Consider the following 20204-nt stretch of genomic DNA (forward strand, 5'->3'; position numbering starts at 1 on the left):
TTATTTGATACCCAGATAGTGTATATTATATATGCTTGTTACGACACCATTGTAGGAAGAGTCCCACATGGGTGGTTAGTCAGTTTGTCTCCATGTTCACACAGTAAGGCAAAAGCTAAGGCTAGGGCTAGGCATATAGATACATATCTATAGCTGATGTCTAAAGACTGTGTATATCCTGCATGGTAGCAAAACAACTCTTGCTTCTCATCCTAGCCTGTGTATAAATGCTACCTTATCCGTTTCTTGCGCCCACAAACGACGTACACCCACCTCAACTCTCTGTTGCCCTCAAATTTTCCCACAAAGGTTCTCGAACTCTCTGCGACCCTGTCTATCTCCTCACTGCTCATATAACCCGTCGAACTGCCCAGCCTTCGTATTAAAACTGGCGCATTGTCCCTTGCAAAGGCTTCGTGTATAGAGGCCATACGTCTCTGCGCGTCTGCCATGCCCTCCCAAGTCCCAGAAGGAAGTACGTAACGCTCGGTACGGATCTCTTCCAAATCCGTGTCGTCTGGATAGTTCGCAAGCAGAGCGCCAACACGTGGCTTGAGACCACAATGCCACATGAGATTGTGCCAGATGTCTCGCCAAGACTCTGCAATAGGCGAAGTTTCTCGTTTGAGCTCTTCTAGGGCTGGTGTCTTCGAGAACGCGTCGTACGCATTTCCAGAAGGGGGTAGCAAGAACCTGGCCACATCTGGCTCTTGAATTTCAATCCAGGCCTGAGAGCGTTCGATAGTGAGCTACGACGGCTTGGAACATAAAGGATACCTGACACACCTCTGGCTTTACCAATGCAAAACACAGCTCGATATGTTTCTTCCATTCTACTATGCCACCCATCAAAGATCTTGAAAAAACATAGTTGAAAGTACCCTTGAACAGCCGTTTGTCTGAGTTTGTAGCCGTGAGCTCTATGATATCACTCTAGATGTACTCGATGTTATCCTGCTTGGGACGGAGAGCAGGAACAGCCAATAGATCGACGCCGTACATCTCTGCAAAGGAAAATGCAGCGCCAATTTCGTTAGTCGTAGCACCTGTACTGCAGCCTATATTGATCACCCTGCAGATCGTACGCTAGTTGAGAGGTGCACCTTTCGGCTCTTCAACTCGTTCTTGAATAAGATCCACCTGCTTCACAGGGTGTAAAAGTACGGCAGGTAAGCACATCCGTCCTTCCCCAGCAAGCTCCTCTTCTTCGCCGCCGTCGTTGTCGACTTTGTAGCCCATCCATCTCTTCCAGAGATTCGGCGCAAAGCCGGCATGGTAGTACCACGTTGTGCCGAGGAAATTGTGTTGTCGCTCATCTGAGAAGACGGACAATCTGGCACCACCTGATGCACCGTTACGCCCGTTGTTGAAAATAGCAGCAAGATATTGTGTCGGCCATTTGCGATCAACGAACACGGGGTGTGGTGCATATACGGCTTTCAAGCCATGGTGCAACGCAGCTGATCCAGGCCACATCTCGCTAAACATGGTGTGGCGGAAATACGACTGTTCACGGTGCATTGTCTCGAGCAAGCGACGTGATAGTCGGCCAGATGTGTTGATGGCAGTTCGGCGCGGCGGTAAGCCCTTCTTACGGTCGTAGCCAGTGACATCTTCATTAAGAATCCAGTTGGTTCGATCAGGATCGAAGAGTGGATTAAACACGATGAGATCGGCTGGCTCGCCAACGCCCCATTCATTCTTGTCTTCCATCAAGGTGTGCGGCGGTATCACGTCCTCCTCAATTTCGATATCGGGGTAGTCCTGGGGCTTTTCCGGGCCCCATATGTGTTTCTCTGGTTTTTGCATCTCAGGTTGAGACACATGTGGGTTCGGCGGGAGATGTGATGACCAGGTGTTGGCTTTGCTGTTGGTGCCGTGTTCGGTTTGCACGCGCACCATGTGGGTGAAGTCCTCCCAGGAGCCGTGGACCGAAGGCACATAGAAGCGGGCATTGCGTTCCCACAAACCCTTGCGAGGTTGCGCTTCAGCCCATCGGGAGACCTGGCTGAAGAGATGATAGTAGTGACCTGTGTACCGGACATCCATCTCCCAGTGCCAGAAAAAATCAAACTCGGGATGCTGGTGTGCGAAGTAAGTGACGGGCATAAAAGTCGAACGGTATGCACCGTGGACAGGCAGGCCACGGTACATGGACTCCTCCACACCGCCGTAGATGAGACCCATCTGCCGTTCGGACCACAATGTACCCATGCCGGCAAATTCTGGAGGAAGAGATTTGCTTAGTACTTCTTGATAGATATTCTCGTCTGCCCATATTTGCTTGTTATCATCCTTTACGTGGATGAGAAAATGAACTTGATACTCACCGCCGGACGCAAGGCTAAGCTCAGATATCATCGATCGCAGATACATCAAGTCCTCGTCATCGTACTCGTAATCCCACCAGGTGCGAATCAGTACAGCGGTCCGGGGGAGAAGCTTTTTGTGGGTAGCACTGGGTTGCTGGCCAATAGTTTCGCCAAGCAACTGATCGGATTCGGCCTGGCTATCAGCGTCTACACTGACATGAAGCTGTCGCTTCCGCGCCGCCATGGCCTGGAAGGCGTTGTCACGCGTTTTTGGCTGCGTCTTAAAACGTCCCCTGTTCTTTTCCAAACAGCGGCTGACAGCTTCGCCCCATCTGACGTCTCGGTAGTCGACTTCTGGGGTGGCTTCCCAGACCTTATCAATGCCTTCGCGATCGCCCTCTAAGCCTGCACCAGTACCTCCGCGCCTCTTGCTATAGCCCATGCCGTAAGGCCCTAAGCGTCCAAATCGCTCGAAACAAACATCGTTTCTCAGACCCAGCACTTCGTAGCTTCCCATGACATTGTCAGGCATGCCTTTTGTCACACCGTTGTAGGCCCTTGTCCCAGGAATTGTAATTGTGTCATTGGCGTCTAGGTAGCAAGCCTTGACAGGGCCGTATTCGTCTACATAGTTGAGGCTGTTGTAGTCGGGATATGGATTGAAAGGTATCGAGTCGGGTATGCTGGCAGCAGCCCTCGTTCCTTTGGACTTGTCCTGCTCGGTACCTACGGAAGGTAATTCTGGGTCGATGTCTTCTCTTGTAGGGTATTCGGGAATGTTCTCTTTGCGACTGACTAGGGTTCGTATACCACCGTGGTAACGCTTCAAGAAGGGGAAGCTCTCCCATACGGGCGGCTGGGGAGGCGACTTATAGAGCTTGAGCTCCGTATTCCGTATCGAGTCCCAACTGCTGTGCAACAGAAACCAAATGAACAAGACAAGGGTGCTCGCTATTGCCAGGCCAAAGTAACGTGTGAAGGCACGAGGGTTGCGGTAGCTGTACGCGCTCACGGACGGTTTGGACTGCTTCGACAGCGTCCTTCGATGTGTGCGACAGGGCTTGCGGTTGGGGGCGAGAGGCCTGGCTTCGTGTGGGTTGTTCGGGTTCACGTCGTAGGCGCCCGAGGATGCGCGAGACGAGTAAGGGCTCGATGCGCCCGAGGATGCGTAGCTGCCGTCGTCGTCGTCATCATCATCGTCATCGTTGTCGTCATCATCGTCGCTGTGATGGCGCTTCTCGTTGCGCATGCCATCCTCGAGGTCGCGCTCCGCCTGATTGTAGGCTTGAGGCTTCCGCTTTGCCACCAAGAGCTGCGGCCTAAAGCCCAGCATCTTATCTGATATCCGACCACACGTGACGCACACACCCTCTGCTGCATCCAAAGGAGGCTCCGAGGTTCCTGATGGCTATCTCGCTATCGAGCACGCGGCGCAGTCGTAACAATGTGTGAAGAACCGATTCGTAGCGTCGTGACGGCGTACCAGGGCTGCCGTTGAATCGAGTTTAAGTAGAGTGGCGTAGAGTGAGGAAGAGTAGATTTGAGTTGAGTTGAGTTGAGTTGAGTTGAGCTGAGCAGAGCTTCCGCGATGCCAAAATCCAAAACAGATGGTTGCCGGGGTGGCAGGTGTGGCTTGTGTCGATGCGTCCTCCGTACTCCGCCGCCCCCACTCCGCCCCCATTCTCATGGCAACTTGACCTATACCTCAATCTTCCCTTCCACATCGATCCTTGAGATCCAGCCGTCGTCGCCCACATCTAGGAGCCTCACTGGACTTTATAGATCATAGCATACCTGTTAGCATCAAGACCCCATTTTTTGCTTCTCTGACCGCTGCGTCTGCGCAGTCGAACAGTTCGCAATAGCCCAGCAACGCAGGTTCTACGTCTCAGCTGTATTGCCACTCTCAGTGCATTGCGCCGTTCCATATCTAGAAACTACTATGCTTTAGGTACTGAACTCATCTTTGATTAAGAACCTTAGTCATTATAAAGTGTGCTGAATTCTTATAGTTAGTGTCGCAGTAAGGTGGTATGTAAAGGATGCTGAAGACAAGACCAGGCCACTGAGCACGGAGGGATCAGAACACAAAACTAGATTACCAATCTATTCTAACACTAATTTAGACTATGTTAGGATTAGATAGGTATGTAAACATGGTTTTTAACCACGATAATAGAACAAGGAACTTGTGTGATTCTTCAACACTCTGATCTAACTTTCTAGTTCTCTTAGCTCTAATAGTTAGTATATATAGTAAGGTCTAAGTAGCTTTCTATAAAAGCAAGCGTCTGCCAAAATCTGCATAGATAGTCAATGCCATCCCGTAAATGGCAGAACCTCGATTGAGTTCGGCCTCCACCTCGCCGGGCGTCAACTTTTAGTGTTGGCCGAGGTGTGGTCGCACAAATCGATTGATTGGTTGTAGAGTGCAAATCAGGAAGAGGTGCCTAGCCCCGCGCCAGAGAGGCTTATGTAGCAGCAGGTCAACCATCAACGACCAACACTGCATGCTGTCTGCTAGCAGCCCGCTTTAACACCTTGCCAAAATCACTGTCCCTGTTACTGGCTCTCCTCCAAGATGACAGACTCCAACACCCTCGTTTTCTACGACATTTCCTCGCCTCAGGAACCTCGCTCATACGCGCCAAATCCTAGTAAAAGTCGGCTTGCTTTAAGCTTCAAGAACGTACCCTTCAAGACGACCTGGGTCGAGATTCCGGATATTCCTGACGTCCGCAAAGGTCTGAACTGTCCTGCCACTCGCAAATTCGATGACGAGTCCGATTACTACACACTGCCCATGCTGCAGGATCCAGCTTCAGGCAAAGTCATTGGAGACTCATTCGACATTGCCAACTATCTCGAGGACACATTTCCCAATTTAGGCGGTCTCCTGTTTCCTCAAGGCTCTACCCGCACTGGACTCGACTATACAAGCCCAATGAAAGACACAGCTTTCTTTGCACCACTGACCTCCAACAAAGGTTCCAAAAATGAGGCCTACGCACGATTCAACATGCACGTCGATGCGACCTTCTCGGCGCACGTACTGCTTGTCGCTCAGTACATGCCCTTTAATCCAGACACAGCAGAAGCCGCAAAAGCACTCTTCGTGCAGCGGGCGCATTTGAACTCCTGGGATGATCTCTCCGTTCAAGGCGAGGCAAGAGAGCAGGTTAGGGCGGCTTTCAAAGAGGCACTCACATCATTAGCCCAGCTGTTCCTGGTGCACGAGAGCGGACCATATCTTGAGGGGAAAGAGGCCAACTACGCCGACTTGATCGTTGGAGGGTGGTTGAATATGATGCACGCGACGATGCCCAAAGACGAATGGGAGGACTTCAGGGCATGGCATGGCGGGGTCTTCGGTACATTGCATGATGCTTTGCAGAAAAACTACTTCGAATGCAAGTAAACGCCACTAGCCAGCTCTCTCAAGGCTACCAATCTTGTGCCTCGAGATGCCAAGTACTGTGGCGTTGAGGCCTCTTCTCTAGGCTAAAGTTGGCTTAAATTGCGGGCGGAGCAGCAAGACATCCAAGGAATACATACATCTTAGTAACTTTGTGAAGAAGGAAACGGGAACCGTTGGAGACATCGACTCTTGACTCTAACGCCGCAGATGTGAGCAAGATCAAATTTGTCATCTGCTGCCCTTTTGTGTCTTTTCTAACGTGTTTCTCGCACTCTCGCACTGCGTCCGGTATGGATCTAACATAGCCGTATGGACTGGGAGTTGAATGGGCTAAAGAGCCTTCGAGACAGTAGGTGTGGAAGTGAGAGCGTTGCGCAAGGATGAGCAAATGGGCGAGCTGTCTTAATTTACTGCCCTAACCAATCTCAAGTCTAAAGGCGTGCAATTGTAAATACTAGGCCGTGAGACAGCTTTCGTTTGTTTACTATGCGTTGAGAAGTTTTTCTATCAACACTGCCCGTCTTGCTGCATCCTCAAGGTTGACCCAGCCATCGCCTGCTGGTCGACCATCTGCAAACGCGTACAGAGTGGCCGATGTAGAGCGAGCCAGGAGAGGAAGCTTCAGCTGCTCTGAGCTCCAGCTCCATTCAACTTTCTCAAGACTATCATCATCAAAATGATGGACATGGATCGTGATAGGTTTATCGTGCTCGCTGGCTTCAAAGAACGAGGTGGAAGGTGAATCGACTCTGATCTCGCCGTGCTGAAAGTTGATTGCCCAGGTCCAAAAAGACGTACCGGGGAAGGGCTGTCCTCGTCGGAAGAAGAACGCAAGTGTGGCGTCCCCTAGTGTATGTGAGGATGGCTCTAGTCGAGCATTGAACGAAAGAAGGTCAGGAACGTTGGATGTAATCAGCTCGACGACTTCCTTTGTTGATGGGTCCCGAATACGGTTGTTTGGGCGCTGAATCTGTGTTTTGGCTTGAACTGTCTGAAGCTCGACATCCCCGATGACCGATAGTAGGGTATCAAGGGCGGTTGTCTGTTAGCTGAGCAGCAAAAGAACAAGGGCTTCAAACTCACCATGGCCCACACCGATTACGATGGCGTTGCCACCGACCTCCTTCTGAGCAAAGTATTTAAGACCAACAGGCAAGGTGTCTCGGTCGTTTGTAGCTCCAAACATGCGTACCTCTGCACTGAGTACCTTACCCAGTCTAGCATCGCTGCCGTTCAGAAGCTCCTTCACCTTTGTCACGATCGGATTCCAACGTCTTTGTAGACCGACTGCGACTCGAGAACCACTCTGCTTGGCCGCATCTACCAAGTCTTGAATCTGCTCTTGTGTAGCCGCGATCGGCCATTCGACAAACACGTCTTTCCCTGCCCGCACGCTATCAATGATGACCTCGTAGTGCTTGTCAACTCTCGTGTTACATATGACGAGATCAATGTCTGGGTCCGCAGCAAGATCTTCCGGTGATCCGTAGGCTTTGGTATCAGAAGGAAGCTGATACGTCTCGATAGCTGACTGGGCTGCCTCAGTACTGCTGTTCAAAAGCGCTTTGATGGAAAACCTGGATTGTCCCTCTTCTGCAAGCAGGCTGGGAAGGTGAGCTACAGCAGCCCAAGAGGTAGCGGCTGTTGACGAGAGGCCGATGAGCGCTGTGCGCAGTGGATGGGGCTTGGCAACCATGTTGACTGAACCGTTTTCAAATTTTCGATGGGACTATACAAAAAGGGCGTTTACCGTGTTAAGAGCAGTTGTACATGAATATCTGCTTGATAATCAGTAGACATTTGTAAGCTCGTCCGCGAGCTTGTATATCTATGGCGTCACGCCATAAGTGCCAAGCTTTTTTGTTTGTCAGCAGTCTAGTTTGGGAAGACCGTAAGACCGCAGACTCCATACATCGCGGCTCAAGAGGTCTCACGAAGGCTTGGCTCATGTGCCTCTTGTCTGAGACAGGCAGATGAGCTGACATACCCCATCGCTCAGAGAGATTGCGCAGAGATCCAGACACGGCTGCCAGTCCCTGACTCGTAAATTCGTGTGTGGCCAACCGAGGAGAAGCTTGTTAAATGCTGTCTCTACCATGCACTGTCTTTCAACTTCACAGTAGAGTAGGCTACACATCGTCCTCCATAGCCTGAGATCTAATAGGTGCTGTATAGAGTCTGTGGGACCGATATGACATGGTTGTATACAAGAGGAATCAAGATATCGAAAGCTTGGATTTTGCGAAGTTGGAGAGCCTCCTGCCGATGCTGTTAGCGTAGAGTGATACCGAGATCTTTTGGTATCAATCGAGATAGATTGTTCTTGAGTTGTGGCTTCATTGTGTTTTTCTTCCGCATGTGGATCAAATGTCCCAACAGACCATAATGTATTAGAAGCGATTTGTTGCACACAATAACGCTTAACGAAGGATATCTATTAGAATTGAATGAAAACTCGAGACCGTCTCGAGACCCGGCCTTAAACCTTAGGCTCATCATCGCTTCCGCGCTCAGCGCTCTTGTTGGTCAAGGAAGCGCCCGAAATGTGCTCATTGCCCATGTCCCAATCGAGAGCAAGATCCTTGAGCTGAAAACTTGTTAGTACATTGTCTAAAATGGAAGGGAAAGGGGTCTAACTTACAGTCTTTCTCTTTGTTTCTGGGATAAGCAAGGTAGTAAAGATACCTGTAAACATGAAAGCAGAGAAGATTTGCATGACGTGGTTAAGCTAAGGATTGGCGTTCTTCGCGGTGGCGCTACGGGTACGGAGAGGAGAGATGCCACCTTGAGCAATAATGGAGCCAATCTTTCCGGAGCCAGCTGATATACCATGCGAGGTTTCCAATTGGCTTGGGCAAAGGTCTACTGATTGACTCAATTTGTTGTGGGTAGGTTTTCTAAGCAGGCTCATAAGATCAGCAGACGGCAGTACAGGCGCGGGAAGACAGAGAGCGACTAGTCTTATCTATTTTCATCCTGTAATCTTCTACAAACGCTGCCTACATCTCCGTGCTTTGGTCCAGCCTTCCAACCTTGTCCCCTAGAGGCACAAACACTAACGAGCGAGCATCTAGCCTTTTGGTATCCAGGAGTGTCCGGGTTGCCCCCAAGGCAGCTGCAAGAAGGTAAATAGATCCTCAATAATATCTGTGCAGTTGGTAGGCTATGTTGAAGTCGCTTCAGATCATACGAATCTGCCAAGAAGCAACCTGGATGTACGTGGGTACAAAGTTACTTCTTTACCACCTTGCCTACACTTATAAGCCCATGAGCGTCACATTGATTGAAGGCGACGTACCTCCTGTCGGGGCATAGCCAGACCTAGCTGCGTCGGCGAAGGAAACACTTCCGAAGGGAGTTCGCGGTTCAGGAGGGAGATCAGTAGCTTCCGTGTCCTTAGGCTCAGCATGCGAAGCCGCAAGATCGAACTTCAGGAACTTCTTGTTACGCTGGTGACATGTTAGTGAGGACCATTAGCTCGAAGCTACTTGTCACGTACTGATACCTTGCGGGGCTTCGCCGCTACCAGGAGGGTGAGAGCAGCCGACTCCGCGGGCTTGGCCACGTCCAGCTCGGCCTTAGCATTGACGGTATCGTCCTCGGCCATGTTGAAAATCTCGAGCTTCTCCCTGGTGGCTTCGATATCGTCCTCGGCGTTGTGAACCACGATCTCCACAGACTCCTGTACTTCTGCGAGCGTCCATTCCTCTGGCGCATCCTCCTCAAGCGCACCGTCGACTTCCCTCAGTTGAACGAGTATCTCGTCAAGGGACTCGTCGGCAGTCAAGTTGTTTCCTACAGGGTGCCAGCGTCGCACTGAATTGTATAGTGCCCAAGCGTCGACACGACACTTATTTAGCTGTCAGGTTTTCCTGGGCGAAGAACGACCCTGTCGTTCGAGACGCTGTGCGAGCATTGGCTCAGGCAGTGAGGCGAGGCGACCGCCCCATGTTCGATGCCGCAAAGTGGAATCTGGACCAGACTATCGTCGACAAGCAGATCAAGAGAGAGGTCCCACGCGGTGCCTTTACAATTGATCCATATTCCCTAGTGTACCGTCGATGCAAGGGCTGCGGTGACATGCGCAACAAGGACGTCTTTGTTCCATTGCCGGGCGGCGGTGAACAATGTACTGTGTGCGAGATTCGTCAAGGGTTCGGATACGGAGGTTGGGTTCACGCTAATTCCTTCGATTTAAAGAATTAAGTCAAGAGTGAAATTTGGGTAATGTTTGTAGTTAATTACACGGTATAACAATAAAAGACACTTTCCATCTTCAGCCACAGACCAATACCTTGGGGCTCCGGCAGATTAATAAACCTGATCACGATGCAGTGACTTCGCGCGATGACTTGCCTTCATGCGCTCCATCAATAGACTCAGACATGTACTGGGATTCTTCACTTAAATCCCAGTCTTGAGAAAGATCCTCCAGAGTCTTCCTCTTAGTTTCGGGGATAAGTAGAGTGGTAAAGATACCAGCAAACATGAAAGCAGAGAAGATCTGCATAACATGGTTGAGCCAAGGGTTAGCGTTCTTTGCGGTAGCACCTCGTGTACGGAGAGGAGAGATGGCGCCCTGGGCAATAATAGAACCAATTTTTCCAGCTCCAGCTGAGATACCGTGCGATGTGGACCTGTACCTTGTGACAAAACACTCGCCAGGCACAATGAAGGTTGTAGTGTTCGGGCCCCAGTTGAAGAAGAGCTGAATAAGAACGTAAATTGCGAGCATGGCATGGCCGCTGAGGTGATGGTAGGCAAATCCCCAGATAAGGAAGAGAATGGTGAGCATGATGAACCCAACAAGCTGAAGAATCTTGCGTCCGACGGTATCGATGGTTGCGACAGCCAACCAGTATCCGGGGATCGCACCAGCGCAGATGAGGATGCAGTTTCCAGCGGCCAAGTTGTAAAGCTTGTGGTATACAGTATCACCACCGCCGTATCCAATAGCCTGGAGGACAGTGCTAGAGTTCAAGCCAAGACCGTAGAAGGCGACGTCAAGCAAGAGCCACGACATGGCGGTTCCGAAAAGAATCTTGCCGTTCCTGAGTTTACCGTAGAAGCGGAAGAAGTCGGAGAAAGAAGCCTTGGGGATTTCGAGCTGAGCAACAGACGCTTGGCGAGTGGTAGCTGCAACAATGTCATCGACCTCACCTTCACCCTTCCTGCCGGAAACGAATTGGTTGACGTCGGCGTTTGCTTTCTCGATGTCGCGAGCGACATCAAAGGTGTACCTCGGAGTTTCGGGAATCGTAAGGCGGAAGTAGAGCGCGCACACAGCTGGGACAATACCGATACCGATCAAAGCGCGCCACATCTTATCAACTGCAATCTGGCATTCACCAGTGCAAGTAGCATATGAGGTAGCCTTGTCCAGCTTGGATTTGAAGCCAGCAGTCAAGCACACCATGACGATGGCACCGCCGAGCTGGCCGAAACCTTGCATGGCGAAGACAGCGCCCATCATAGCACCTCTCCATTTGGTAGTGGCAAACTCAGAAGTGATGATGGAAGAGAGAGGGTAGTCGCCGCCGATACCTGGCGCTTGTTAGACAAGTGTATATCGCTCTCCCAAGATTGCAACTTACCGATACCCATCAAAACACGCCAGAAAATGATTAGACCGACAACGGATGTGCCAGGACCGGGGCCGACGAGCGACTGAGCGAGCGTGGCAACGATGATCAGAATTAGCTCGAGACCGTACATCTTCTTGCGACCGACGATATCTGCGAGGGCGCCGAAGCCGACCTGGCCGAGGACAGTACCAGCCGAAGTAGAGAGCTTGATGGCGGTGTCTTGGGGAGTAAGGAGGACACCCTTGTTGTCGTGCTTGTAGACGATGCCAAGCATGATGGTCAAGAGAGAGACGCAAAAGATGTCATAGCTGTCTGTGAAGAAGCCAGTTCCAGCCACGAGAATGGCGCGAACATGGTACCAGCCAAAGGGCGCCTTGTCGATTTCAGCGAGCGCAAGGCGTCTGCGTTCTGCGGGATCTTCGATGTGTGCCTGGCGGATGTCAGTTGGATGGCCGTGGCGAGTTGGACAGGAGTCACGTACGAAGTCGTTGACGGTATTGTGGAACGCGCTGTTCCCGCCTGCTGTCCTGATAGCCATCTTGTGGATGAAGCTTCGCCGAGCCGGAACCAAGAAAGTCAAGAAATTAAACGAGGCTTGTTGAACCTGGGCTGGGTAGGAAGCTGGGCACACGCACAAGCTATATACCGAGTCCGCAACTGCGCAAGTATTCTGCAGTGGCATGGTGAGGGCTGCTTGGCTGGTGAAGGAGCGGTGCCTCGCTGGCCAATCACGGCTCGGCACACGAGCACGCAGTCGGATTTGCAATGCTGGAGACGGGCCGGCCGGGGATGGAGAGGCCTGCTTTGCAAACCATGGCCTTCGGTCGCAGGCCCAAGGCGCCACAATGCTTGTTAGTCGTGGCAGCCGCTCAACCTCGAGTGTCCAGAGTGCGATGTTGGGCAAGCGCGTCCGTGTGCAGCAGCAGCGCGGAGACGGCCTGGCCAATGGGTGATCCGCGTGGAGAAACGTGGGGCTTGGCGACACCACTCCAACATCGCTGATACGACGCGATGCTTTTCGATCCTCCATGCTTGTGCATGCTTGCCAAACCGCGGCATACCGTGGCTGCGTGGCGTGTACGTGGTGGGCACCAGTTCGCACCGCCCTGACGAGTGCTTGATCCATGCTGAGCTTGATGCACGAGGTTCCTGGCCTTTGCTGATCCTGTTCCACAGCTTCGCAAATGCACACTGGTATACGCCGGCGCCCTGGACCACTTCGGCCATGGATGAGAACGACCTCGTCTACCCTCTGCTTGGGATCTCGCTACTGCCGCCGGCTACGGCTATGGCTCCGAGTTTGGAAATGATTTGGCCTCCTTCTGCATCCACTCTGTAAGATGAAGCATCAAGCCTCCATTCTGTACATTCAAGGGCCATCATTACCAATTTGACTGCCTCGTCCGCACCCTGCCCTGCACACATGAGGCTCCCTGTGGATGAGCACTTGCTCCGGCAGAGCAGTGTGTTCGTGCCAGCCAAGTTCTCTTCCTGCACGCGTTCCACTTCAGTGCCCCAGTGGAGTGGTGAGGCAGGACATGGTAAGCTAGCATGGCGCTGGTCCCTGCCGGCAGCTCTTCCGTGGAAAAAGACAAGGGCCGATCTAGACACGGGACTCGATCTTGTTGCAACCTTCGCTGTCGCCGGCCTAGACCCTGGGAGGGTCCTACTGGCGCTGCCTGCCTGCTCGAATGTCTGTAAGCTGAATCACTGCCAACGAAAGATTGCTTTTTAAGAAGCTGCCCAAGATCAGCAAGTATCGTATCTGCGGGCTAGTATGAAGTCATTGAAGCCCACTGCGCCCAAGGCTGTACCACTCATACCCTTTGCTTTCTACACGCTCACCCTGTTAGCTATGCAATGGTCACCACGCTAAGGATGCAAAGGTACGCTGATGCCACGAGCGAGGATCGTGTACTGCACGTACACAGGGCGATTCATGCTGCATGTCCGGACCCATCTGCACCCATGTCATCATTTGCCCCTGGATCCGATCCAAACGCGGTTTGCACGAGTAGACGCCGTGTCGGCCATGCTGCATACCTTGATGTGCTTGAAATGTTCGAGGAATGAACAAGAAGTATTCCCCGGTGAGAACATGGACGGCCACGCTCTGGCCTACTGGGAAGAGGACAGCCCCTCCTCACGCAAGCAGTCATTGGCCTAGGGCCCGACAATCTCAGCGCAGCCATCAAATATCCTTGGTGGAAATGAAATCAGGTCGATCGAACGTGCCTCAGCCTTCGGTGTGACACGGTGTGTGAGATCAACTGCTATCAGATGGGACTACTGCTGACTCCCCAGAGCTAAAAGGGCGGGAGGGTAGGCGAGAAGTAGGCTTCTATTGACGCTGTTTCGGAATCTACCTATCTTTCAAACGATGAACGCCACAGCACCAAGAAGAGACTCGGCAGGCTTCACACCTTCTTGTAGGTCGGCTCCAGCGGGGGATCAGCGTTCTTGACCAACATCTGCACATACTCATCGAACCACGCACCAGCAGCCGGTGCACCCTCCAGGCCACAGCGACCATCACTCTCACCACCGGGCTTGATCCACACCAGGCTATCAACATGAGCGTTGTCGGTCTTGGTGCTCGGCAGAGGACCGAAGCCAGAGGGGCTCACGTTGCACCACTCGCCCCACGCCTCTCTCGCGCCTGACATCGCAACACGGCCCTGGTCGATAATGAACTTGCTTGGGAGGCCTTCTGCCTCAAGATACGGTGCCAGGGCTGAGGCGTAGTGCGACTCATCCCATGAGGGGGAGTATTCAGTGTAGTTCTCACGAACCTTTGCATTGAACGAGTTGTAATTAGAAACGTTGGTAGCGTAACCACGGATCTTGGATGCGGGGTTCAGCTTCTTTGCCATGGCGACGACCTTTGCGAAGACCTGGGCTGTTGGTTTCAGATTGTCAGCCCAGCCCAGCCAGCCACCATGGGCGGCATCAATATACAAGTGGATGTTGGCGGCCTGGAGCTTGGATATGGCATACGCGATGCCCTGCTCGTAGATGGGCGTTGCCTTTGCGCAAGCCTCGATGCCCTGGTTGGTGACTGCGTTACCAAGGGAATCGGGCTCGAGAACAATGGCAAAGGTAAGGTCTTTGGCTTCTTTGACGAGTTTGGCGTACTTGTCGACAAACTGGGACTTGTAGATCCGGTAGCCATCGCTGTCGATCTGGAGTTCGCCTGCAGACTCGCCAGCGGAGCAGTCCCGGTCCGGGAGGTTGTACAAGACCAGACCAACAATCATGTCCTTGCCCTTTTTCTTCTGCTGACGAGCCTCGGCGATGGTGGTGGTGATGTTGGAAAGGTGGGCGCGCGAGGTGACCCATGTGAAGGTGGAGACTTTCTGCTGAACGGTGCGGGTGCGGGCAGCATGGAGGGTATCGTTCTTGGCTTGAAAAGCGGCAATGGTCTGCTCCAGCTTCTTGCCATAGCTCGAAACGACATGACGGTCTTTCCCTTGGAAGGGGTTGACATCAGGCTCGGGTGCGGCCGCGACACTGCCAACGACGGCGGCCGTGGCCAGGATGAGGGAGGTGAAGTGTACCATGTTGCCTGCGTGACGTGAAGCTTTGGGCTGGCTGCGTGCAGTAACGAGGTACGTCCGGAAGTGTTATATATCGGACGTGGTCATAGCCAACCTACCCTTGGTGTTGGTATTGCTATCCGCCGCCAGGGGCTTCCCTTTTCGAGTTCAGTATACGGTGCTGGCGGCCCGTTGCATAGTGCTGATTACATACAACAATAAACGCCAGCCTGGCTTGCCAAGAAAAGGCTCCCCACTCTTCTAGGGTTGCCCTGTCTGCAGGTTAAGTGTATGAGATGATATGCCTTGTTTTGGGATGGTGTGTCCACTGCCAAAAGCGCGTCGCCGAGTGTGGGCTGACGAGGACGCTGGTATTCCGAGAGGATCGGAAGGGCGATCCTTTCGTGTTGTAGTTCTTGCCTACAACGCTGCTACTTAGATTAGCCAAGCGCTGCTTGCCGGGTAGGTATACGCAGGTCAATCTGTACCTGGCATTTAGCCGCCTTGTGCCCCGGCATTGCAGAGCCTCCACTCCGCTCGCCACGGGTGGGTGTGTGTATGGTGTCAGCCGACGTGTTGTTTTCCGAGATGCCGTATAGCTCAGTCAAGTAGGTAGTACCTGCATTCATGCAGTATACATTACATCCATCACATGTCGTGTTCCATGCGTCTTCTAGCGCAATCCGGGCCAAGCACGACCTGAGGTTGAGCTCAGGTTGTACCTGATCGATGGTGTCTAGGCGAGGCGGCGGCGAGACGGTGAGAGGATTGCACAAGGTCCTGTCGCAGTCGTCACGGGCTGTCATGTAACATGTGCATCTTGGCGATTCTGTGGCCAAGACCAACAATGCAATGGTGGATCTATCTACACGAACATACAATATCAGTACATGATGCCAACGCGCCTAGTGGCGGGCTATGGATGCGCAACTACTCCCCCCCTTGGAGCTGCTGACGCAGACGTGTTGGGTGTGGCGGCGGCCATGGGGTCCAGTTCTGTTACTGCGTTCTCGTACTCTGCCGTGCTCAGGGCGCTCACGCCAGCGTCCTCGTTCTGGGGCCCGGAGAACATCTGAGCGCGCATGCTCTGCTCCTCCTCGATCTGCTGGTTGGCCCAGGCTTTCCAGTTCTCCCAGGCGCGGTCTTCGAGGGCCATGCCGACCTCGAGCGGGCCCTTGCCAAAGTAGGCGCCGACGTGGGTGGCTTCTTCCTTTGCAATGCGGGCGCGGATCTCGGCGAGGTGGCGGTGGTGGTAGAACTCGCGGCGGGCGTGGTCGTAGGCAGAGGCTTTGGACATGTGGCGGTGTTTCATGAGCCAGAGTTGGCGCTGGACGACGCTGCGGGGGTGAGTATATGAGTAGGCGAGGAGGTGGATGGAGAGGGTGGTGGTGAGGTGGTGAGTGTGTAGGGTATTGAACGTGGAGTGAGGTGTGGTGAGGGTGTTGTGAAGATACAGTCAAGGTGTGAAGGTGAGGTGAAGATCAAGTAAAGAGGTCACGGTGAGGTGAAGACAAAGTAAAGGTGTGAAGGAGAGGTGAAGTGTGGTGAGGTGAGGTGAAGATCAAGTAAATGTGTCGAGGTGAGGTGAAGATCAAGTAAAGAGATCACGGTGGGGTGAAGACAAAGTAAAGGTGTGAAGGAGAGGTGAGGTGAGGTGAGGTGAGGTGAAGATCAAGTAAAGGTGTCGAGGTGAGGGGATGGTGTGGGTGGAGTCAAACATACCTCTCGCCGTCCATCTGCTTGCCCTTTTGCTTAATCCTGGACCAGTCGTAGGCCTTGGCATCGTTGCCCGAGTCCTCGACGACGAGGCGTGGGCGGGCCAGCTCCCACGGGTGATCGCCGAAAAAGTCGGAGCGCAGCTGGTCCTCCGGGTAGGCAATGGGCAGCGGCTTGAACAGCTTGCTGGCCTTTTTTGCGCCTTTGACGCGCGGGGCACGCAGGACGGGGCGGGCCAGAGTCTCGCCGGGGGGGATGTTGCCGACCACGTCGTACCACTGGGGCAGGCTGGAGGTGCGCTTGGCGTCGTAGAGGGCCTTTGCAGTCTGGCGCACGCGGAGAGGCGCGAAGTTGTAGTGACCCATGGCGGGCGGTCGGGGGTGCGGGGGGTGCGGGGGGTGTAGTGGGCGTGGTGGACGTGGTGGACGTGGTGGACGTGGTGGACGTGGTGGACGTGGTGGATGTGGTGGACGTGGTTCAGCGACGGGCGCAGTGACGGGCGTGGTGAAGGGCGCGGTGCAGGCGGTGCAGGCGGTGCAGACAGTGCAGACAGTACGCGCTGTGCCTACAGAACTGTGCTGCAGAGTGTCAAGACAGAGGCGTAACCGACAGGACGTTGGTGCTGGTCAATCCCTCAAGCCCTCGATCCCTCGACCTTGCGTGCCATGCCCATGCTTCTCCACGCCTACGCATCTCAAAAAAACGCGCCAAGACTCGGGCCCCGAAATCTTTACCGCGCCGCGCTGCACCCGCACCCGCTCCAGCACCAGCGCCGGCCTCTCCCCGCCGTCACACTCGCTTTCTTCCTCCTCCTCTTCTCCTTCTCTCCCCGTCCCAGTGCCCCGGTGCCAATGGGGCTGCGTTAGTCAGGCAATTGATCTCCATGGACCGCGCCCCAAGCTGCTGCCGCCTCTGACTGACACGATGCGCGAACGCTCATGTCCCTCCTCCGCACCCTCGACCGGACCTCCGCAGCCTCCCCCAACCACGCGCCCCTGCTCGCCTTCCTGTGGCCCCGCCTGCAGCTTCACACCAAGACCAAGACCAAGACGAAGCCATCTCGCCGCGGCTACCGTCGCTCGGCGCTGAACCATGCTCCGCGCACCCATGCCTCCACCGGCGTCAGTGCCAGTGCCAGTGCCAGCGCCAGCGACCGCGACCCCATGGACGCCTTCTTCATCCACGCCCTTGTGCGCGCTGGCTCCTGTCCAGCCCACGCTAAGCCCATGCACACGCACACGCACACGCACTCGCACTCGCACACGCACTCGCACTCGCACACGCACTCGCACTCGCACTCGCACCCGCATGCCCACGCCCACGCCCACACCCACTCCCTCCAATCCTCACAGCAGCACACAACGCGTCCGAAGCGCCTCCCACCGCACGCCCAACAACACGCCCACCATCATGGCCACCGCGCCTTCACCACCAAGCCCGGCCACCACGGACCCTTGAGCAAGGCCGGCCAGTTTGCAAAGAAGGAGCTCCAGGCCATGGTCGACTACTACGGCATCAAGCTCGACACCCGCCCCGAAGACGACAACGCCATCGACGACGACGGTCTCCTCATCTGGAACGTGGGCGACAACCACGAGCCCTGGCCGCTCCGCAACGCCATCGACTACTTCCACATACGCCGCCTCAACAAGCTCCTCCAGGACGACGAATCCCCCCACCAACACGTCTTCGAAACGTACAGAAAGCTGCCCTCGCCAGGCGTCGTCTACCTCGACAAAGACACCATCCGCAGCCTGCTGCACCATCTCTCCATTGTCCAACGGCCCTCTCCCACAGCCATGCAGCGCTTCATGTCTATACTTGACGACATGAAGACCGCGCATATACACATCACCCAGGCAGAGTGGACCACAGCCATCTACTTTGCCGGCCGTTGCATGGGCAGGGTCTCGGCTGACCAAGTCCACTCGGCCCTCAGCGTATGGCGCGACATGGAACACCGCGCTGGCGTCAAGGGCGGCTTCGTCACCCTCAACGTCCTCTTCGATGTCGCCGTCAAGGCCGGCAAATATACTCTAGCCGAGACGTTCCTCAAGGAGCTGCGAGCCCGCAACCTCAAGCTGCATCGCCACTTCCGAATCTCCCTGCTCTACTACCATGGCGTGCTGCAGAATGGCAACGCCGTCAGACAGACGTACAAAGAGCTCGTCGAAGCCGGCGACATTGTAGATACCGCCGTCATGAATGCCGTCATAGCCGCCCTTTTTCGCGCCGGCGAGCCCGCAGCCGCAGAGCACGTCTTTGAGCGCATGAAGAAGTTGCATGCGGCCAGACTCCTCCCCGCTCCAGGACACCGGTTTCTTACCAACAACTGGAGAGATCGCCGAGCCGTAGGTCTGCACTTTACCCACCAAGCTCGACTACTCAAACGCACGCAAAAGGAGGAGGAGTGGAACGAGCTGCAAAACTACGCGCCAATAGCCCCAGATTCGCGCACTTATTCGCTGCTCATACGATACCATGCTACCCTAGCGGGAAACATTGACCGCGTCAACGAGCTGCTGCAGGAGATGCGGTACAACTCTGTCCCCATAGAGGGCACCACCTTCATCGTCATGTTCCACGGTTTCGCTTCCTTTGGTGGCGTTCGCTACTCCTCATGGACGGCCGACAAGCTCGAGCGAGTATGGGCCCAGTTCCTCGAGGCCGCAGCCCAAGACCCAGAGCGCACATGGCTTTCTAGCACGGCCGTGATTGCAGCCTTGAAGGCTTTCAAGCGGTGTACAGACGCTGACCGTACCTTGACCGCCTGGGAGGAGATTCGGCCTGCCTGGCACCCAAACGAAGAAGAGCTAGAAAGGGTGCTGCGAGAGCTGCGAAGGGTCGATGTTCGCTCTGGCTTTTTCAGCAAGAATGTCAGAGGGCGGGTACAATGATGAGTGCATCATGGTGCGACATGAGTCCAAATGGGTAGTCGGTCCTGTATAATAGCAACGTTTTGGCGGTGAACAACAATTGTCAAGTTCACATCTTCGCCTTCAACTTCTGGGCCTGTTTGTGCAATTCCAACGCTCTTACACCCAAATCTATCAGCACTTCTTCGGAGCCGCAGGGTAACTAGGAACGGCACGCTAGAAAGCCTCGATCCGTGCACCTTGACCCGTTTTGGTAAGACCGAGTCTGCGGTTTATGGTCAGCAATTGTGACGGAGGCAATGTGGCGACAACGTACCCGCCCATGATCTTGAGACACTCCTCGGCGATGTATTTGCAGATCATTCCGCTCTTCACCTTCAGCAGCGCCGTCGTCTCGCCCAACAACCCCGCACCGTCGGCCTCAGACAGATTCTCCAGCTCATAGATGATCTGCTCCGTCCACGCCTGCAAGCTCTCCACCATTCTCCCGCAATTGCCAAACTTGTGCCTCACCACTGGTTGCTCGATCAGCGTCTTGTCAAACGCCTCCCTCTTGATTGCGCAGCTGAAGGCATTCTCCAGCGCAACTCGACACCCTCTTATTGCTTGGAATGCGATCCAGAGTTGTTCGTGGTTGAAGTTGACCATCGTCTACTTGAAACCATCACCTTCCTTTCCAACCAAATACGCCGCAGGTACCCGCACATCTTCAAACGTGACATAATAGTACGTCGTGGCGCTCAAGGGATCAGCAACCACCT

At 54.0% G+C, this 20204-nt stretch overlaps 9 protein-coding genes across 9 annotated transcripts, besides 14 other annotated features; 2 read left to right on the plus strand and 7 right to left on the minus strand.

Annotated features, from left to right (window-relative positions):
* Positions 1-230: 230 nt before the first annotated feature.
* On the minus strand, positions 231-849 carry EKO05_0007353 (uncharacterized protein; the record flags this gene model as incomplete). Its single annotated transcript, XM_059637021.1, has 2 exons — positions 231-728; positions 787-849. The coding sequence occupies 2 exons, from the start codon at positions 847-849 to the stop codon at positions 231-233; spliced, it is 561 nt and encodes a 186-aa protein (XP_059493004.1).
* A 237-nt stretch (positions 850-1086) lies between these two features.
* On the minus strand, positions 1087-3645 carry EKO05_0007354 (uncharacterized protein; the record flags this gene model as incomplete). Its single annotated transcript, XM_038947208.1, has 1 exon — positions 1087-3645. The coding sequence occupies one exon, from the start codon at positions 3643-3645 to the stop codon at positions 1087-1089; it is 2559 nt and encodes an 852-aa protein (XP_038794029.1).
* Positions 3489-3535: a tandem repeat.
* A 207-nt stretch (positions 3646-3852) lies between the features above and the next one.
* Positions 3853-3887: a tandem repeat.
* Positions 3888-4270: 383 nt separating this feature from the next.
* Positions 4271-4340: a mobile genetic element.
* Positions 4341-4546: 206 nt separating this feature from the next.
* Positions 4547-4592: a mobile genetic element.
* Positions 4593-4893: 301 nt separating this feature from the next.
* Positions 4894-5730, plus strand: EKO05_0007355 (uncharacterized protein; the record flags this gene model as incomplete). Its single annotated transcript, XM_038947207.1, has 1 exon — positions 4894-5730. The coding sequence occupies one exon, from the start codon at positions 4894-4896 to the stop codon at positions 5728-5730; it is 837 nt and encodes a 278-aa protein (XP_038794028.1).
* Positions 5731-6214: 484 nt separating this feature from the next.
* Positions 6215-7426, minus strand: EKO05_0007356 (uncharacterized protein; the record flags this gene model as incomplete). Its single annotated transcript, XM_038943414.1, has 2 exons — positions 6215-6772; positions 6824-7426. The coding sequence occupies 2 exons, from the start codon at positions 7424-7426 to the stop codon at positions 6215-6217; spliced, it is 1161 nt and encodes a 386-aa protein (XP_038794027.1).
* A 2628-nt stretch (positions 7427-10054) lies between these two features.
* EKO05_0007357 (acid phosphatase pho5) lies at positions 10055-11997 on the minus strand (the record flags this gene model as incomplete). The annotated part of the gene is made up of 3 exons (XM_038943425.2): positions 10055-11274; positions 11325-11745; positions 11797-11997. 3 exons carry the CDS (start codon positions 11995-11997, stop codon positions 10055-10057), a joined length of 1842 nt encoding a protein of 613 aa, XP_038794026.2.
* Positions 11998-13732: 1735 nt separating this feature from the next.
* Positions 13733-14875, minus strand: EKO05_0007358 (Cellulose 1,4-beta-cellobiosidase (non-reducing end); the record flags this gene model as incomplete). Its single annotated transcript, XM_038947206.1, has 1 exon — positions 13733-14875. The coding sequence occupies one exon, from the start codon at positions 14873-14875 to the stop codon at positions 13733-13735; it is 1143 nt and encodes a 380-aa protein (XP_038794025.1).
* Positions 14876-15767: 892 nt separating this feature from the next.
* On the minus strand, positions 15768-16932 carry EKO05_0007359 (mitochondrial ribosomal small subunit component; the record flags this gene model as incomplete). The annotated part of the gene is made up of 2 exons (XM_038943447.1): positions 15768-16188; positions 16574-16932. The coding sequence occupies 2 exons, from the start codon at positions 16930-16932 to the stop codon at positions 15768-15770; spliced, it is 780 nt and encodes a 259-aa protein (XP_038794024.1).
* Positions 16375-16439: a tandem repeat.
* Positions 16493-16519: a tandem repeat.
* Positions 16933-16966: a tandem repeat.
* Positions 16967-16970: 4 nt separating this feature from the next.
* Positions 16971-17044: a tandem repeat.
* A 268-nt stretch (positions 17045-17312) lies between these two features.
* Positions 17313-17344: a tandem repeat.
* Positions 17345-17505: 161 nt separating this feature from the next.
* On the plus strand, positions 17506-19464 carry EKO05_0007360 (uncharacterized protein; the record flags this gene model as incomplete). Its single annotated transcript, XM_038947205.1, has 1 exon — positions 17506-19464. One exon carries the CDS (start codon positions 17506-17508, stop codon positions 19462-19464), a length of 1959 nt encoding a protein of 652 aa, XP_038794023.1.
* Positions 17684-17725: a tandem repeat.
* Positions 17776-17795: a tandem repeat.
* Positions 17796-17876: a tandem repeat.
* Positions 17877-17905: a tandem repeat.
* Positions 18102-18130: a tandem repeat.
* Positions 19465-19659: 195 nt separating the features above from the next.
* On the minus strand, positions 19660-20091 carry EKO05_0007361 (uncharacterized protein; the record flags this gene model as incomplete). Its single annotated transcript, XM_038943312.1, has 2 exons — positions 19660-19708; positions 19760-20091. The coding sequence occupies 2 exons, from the start codon at positions 20089-20091 to the stop codon at positions 19660-19662; spliced, it is 381 nt and encodes a 126-aa protein (XP_038794022.1).
* Between the last annotated feature and the right edge of the window lie 113 nt (positions 20092-20204).

Source organism: Ascochyta rabiei, chromosome 12, assembly GCF_004011695.2.
Source record: "Ascochyta rabiei chromosome 12, complete sequence".
NCBI classification, from domain to species: domain Eukaryota; kingdom Fungi; phylum Ascomycota; class Dothideomycetes; order Pleosporales; family Didymellaceae; genus Ascochyta; species Ascochyta rabiei.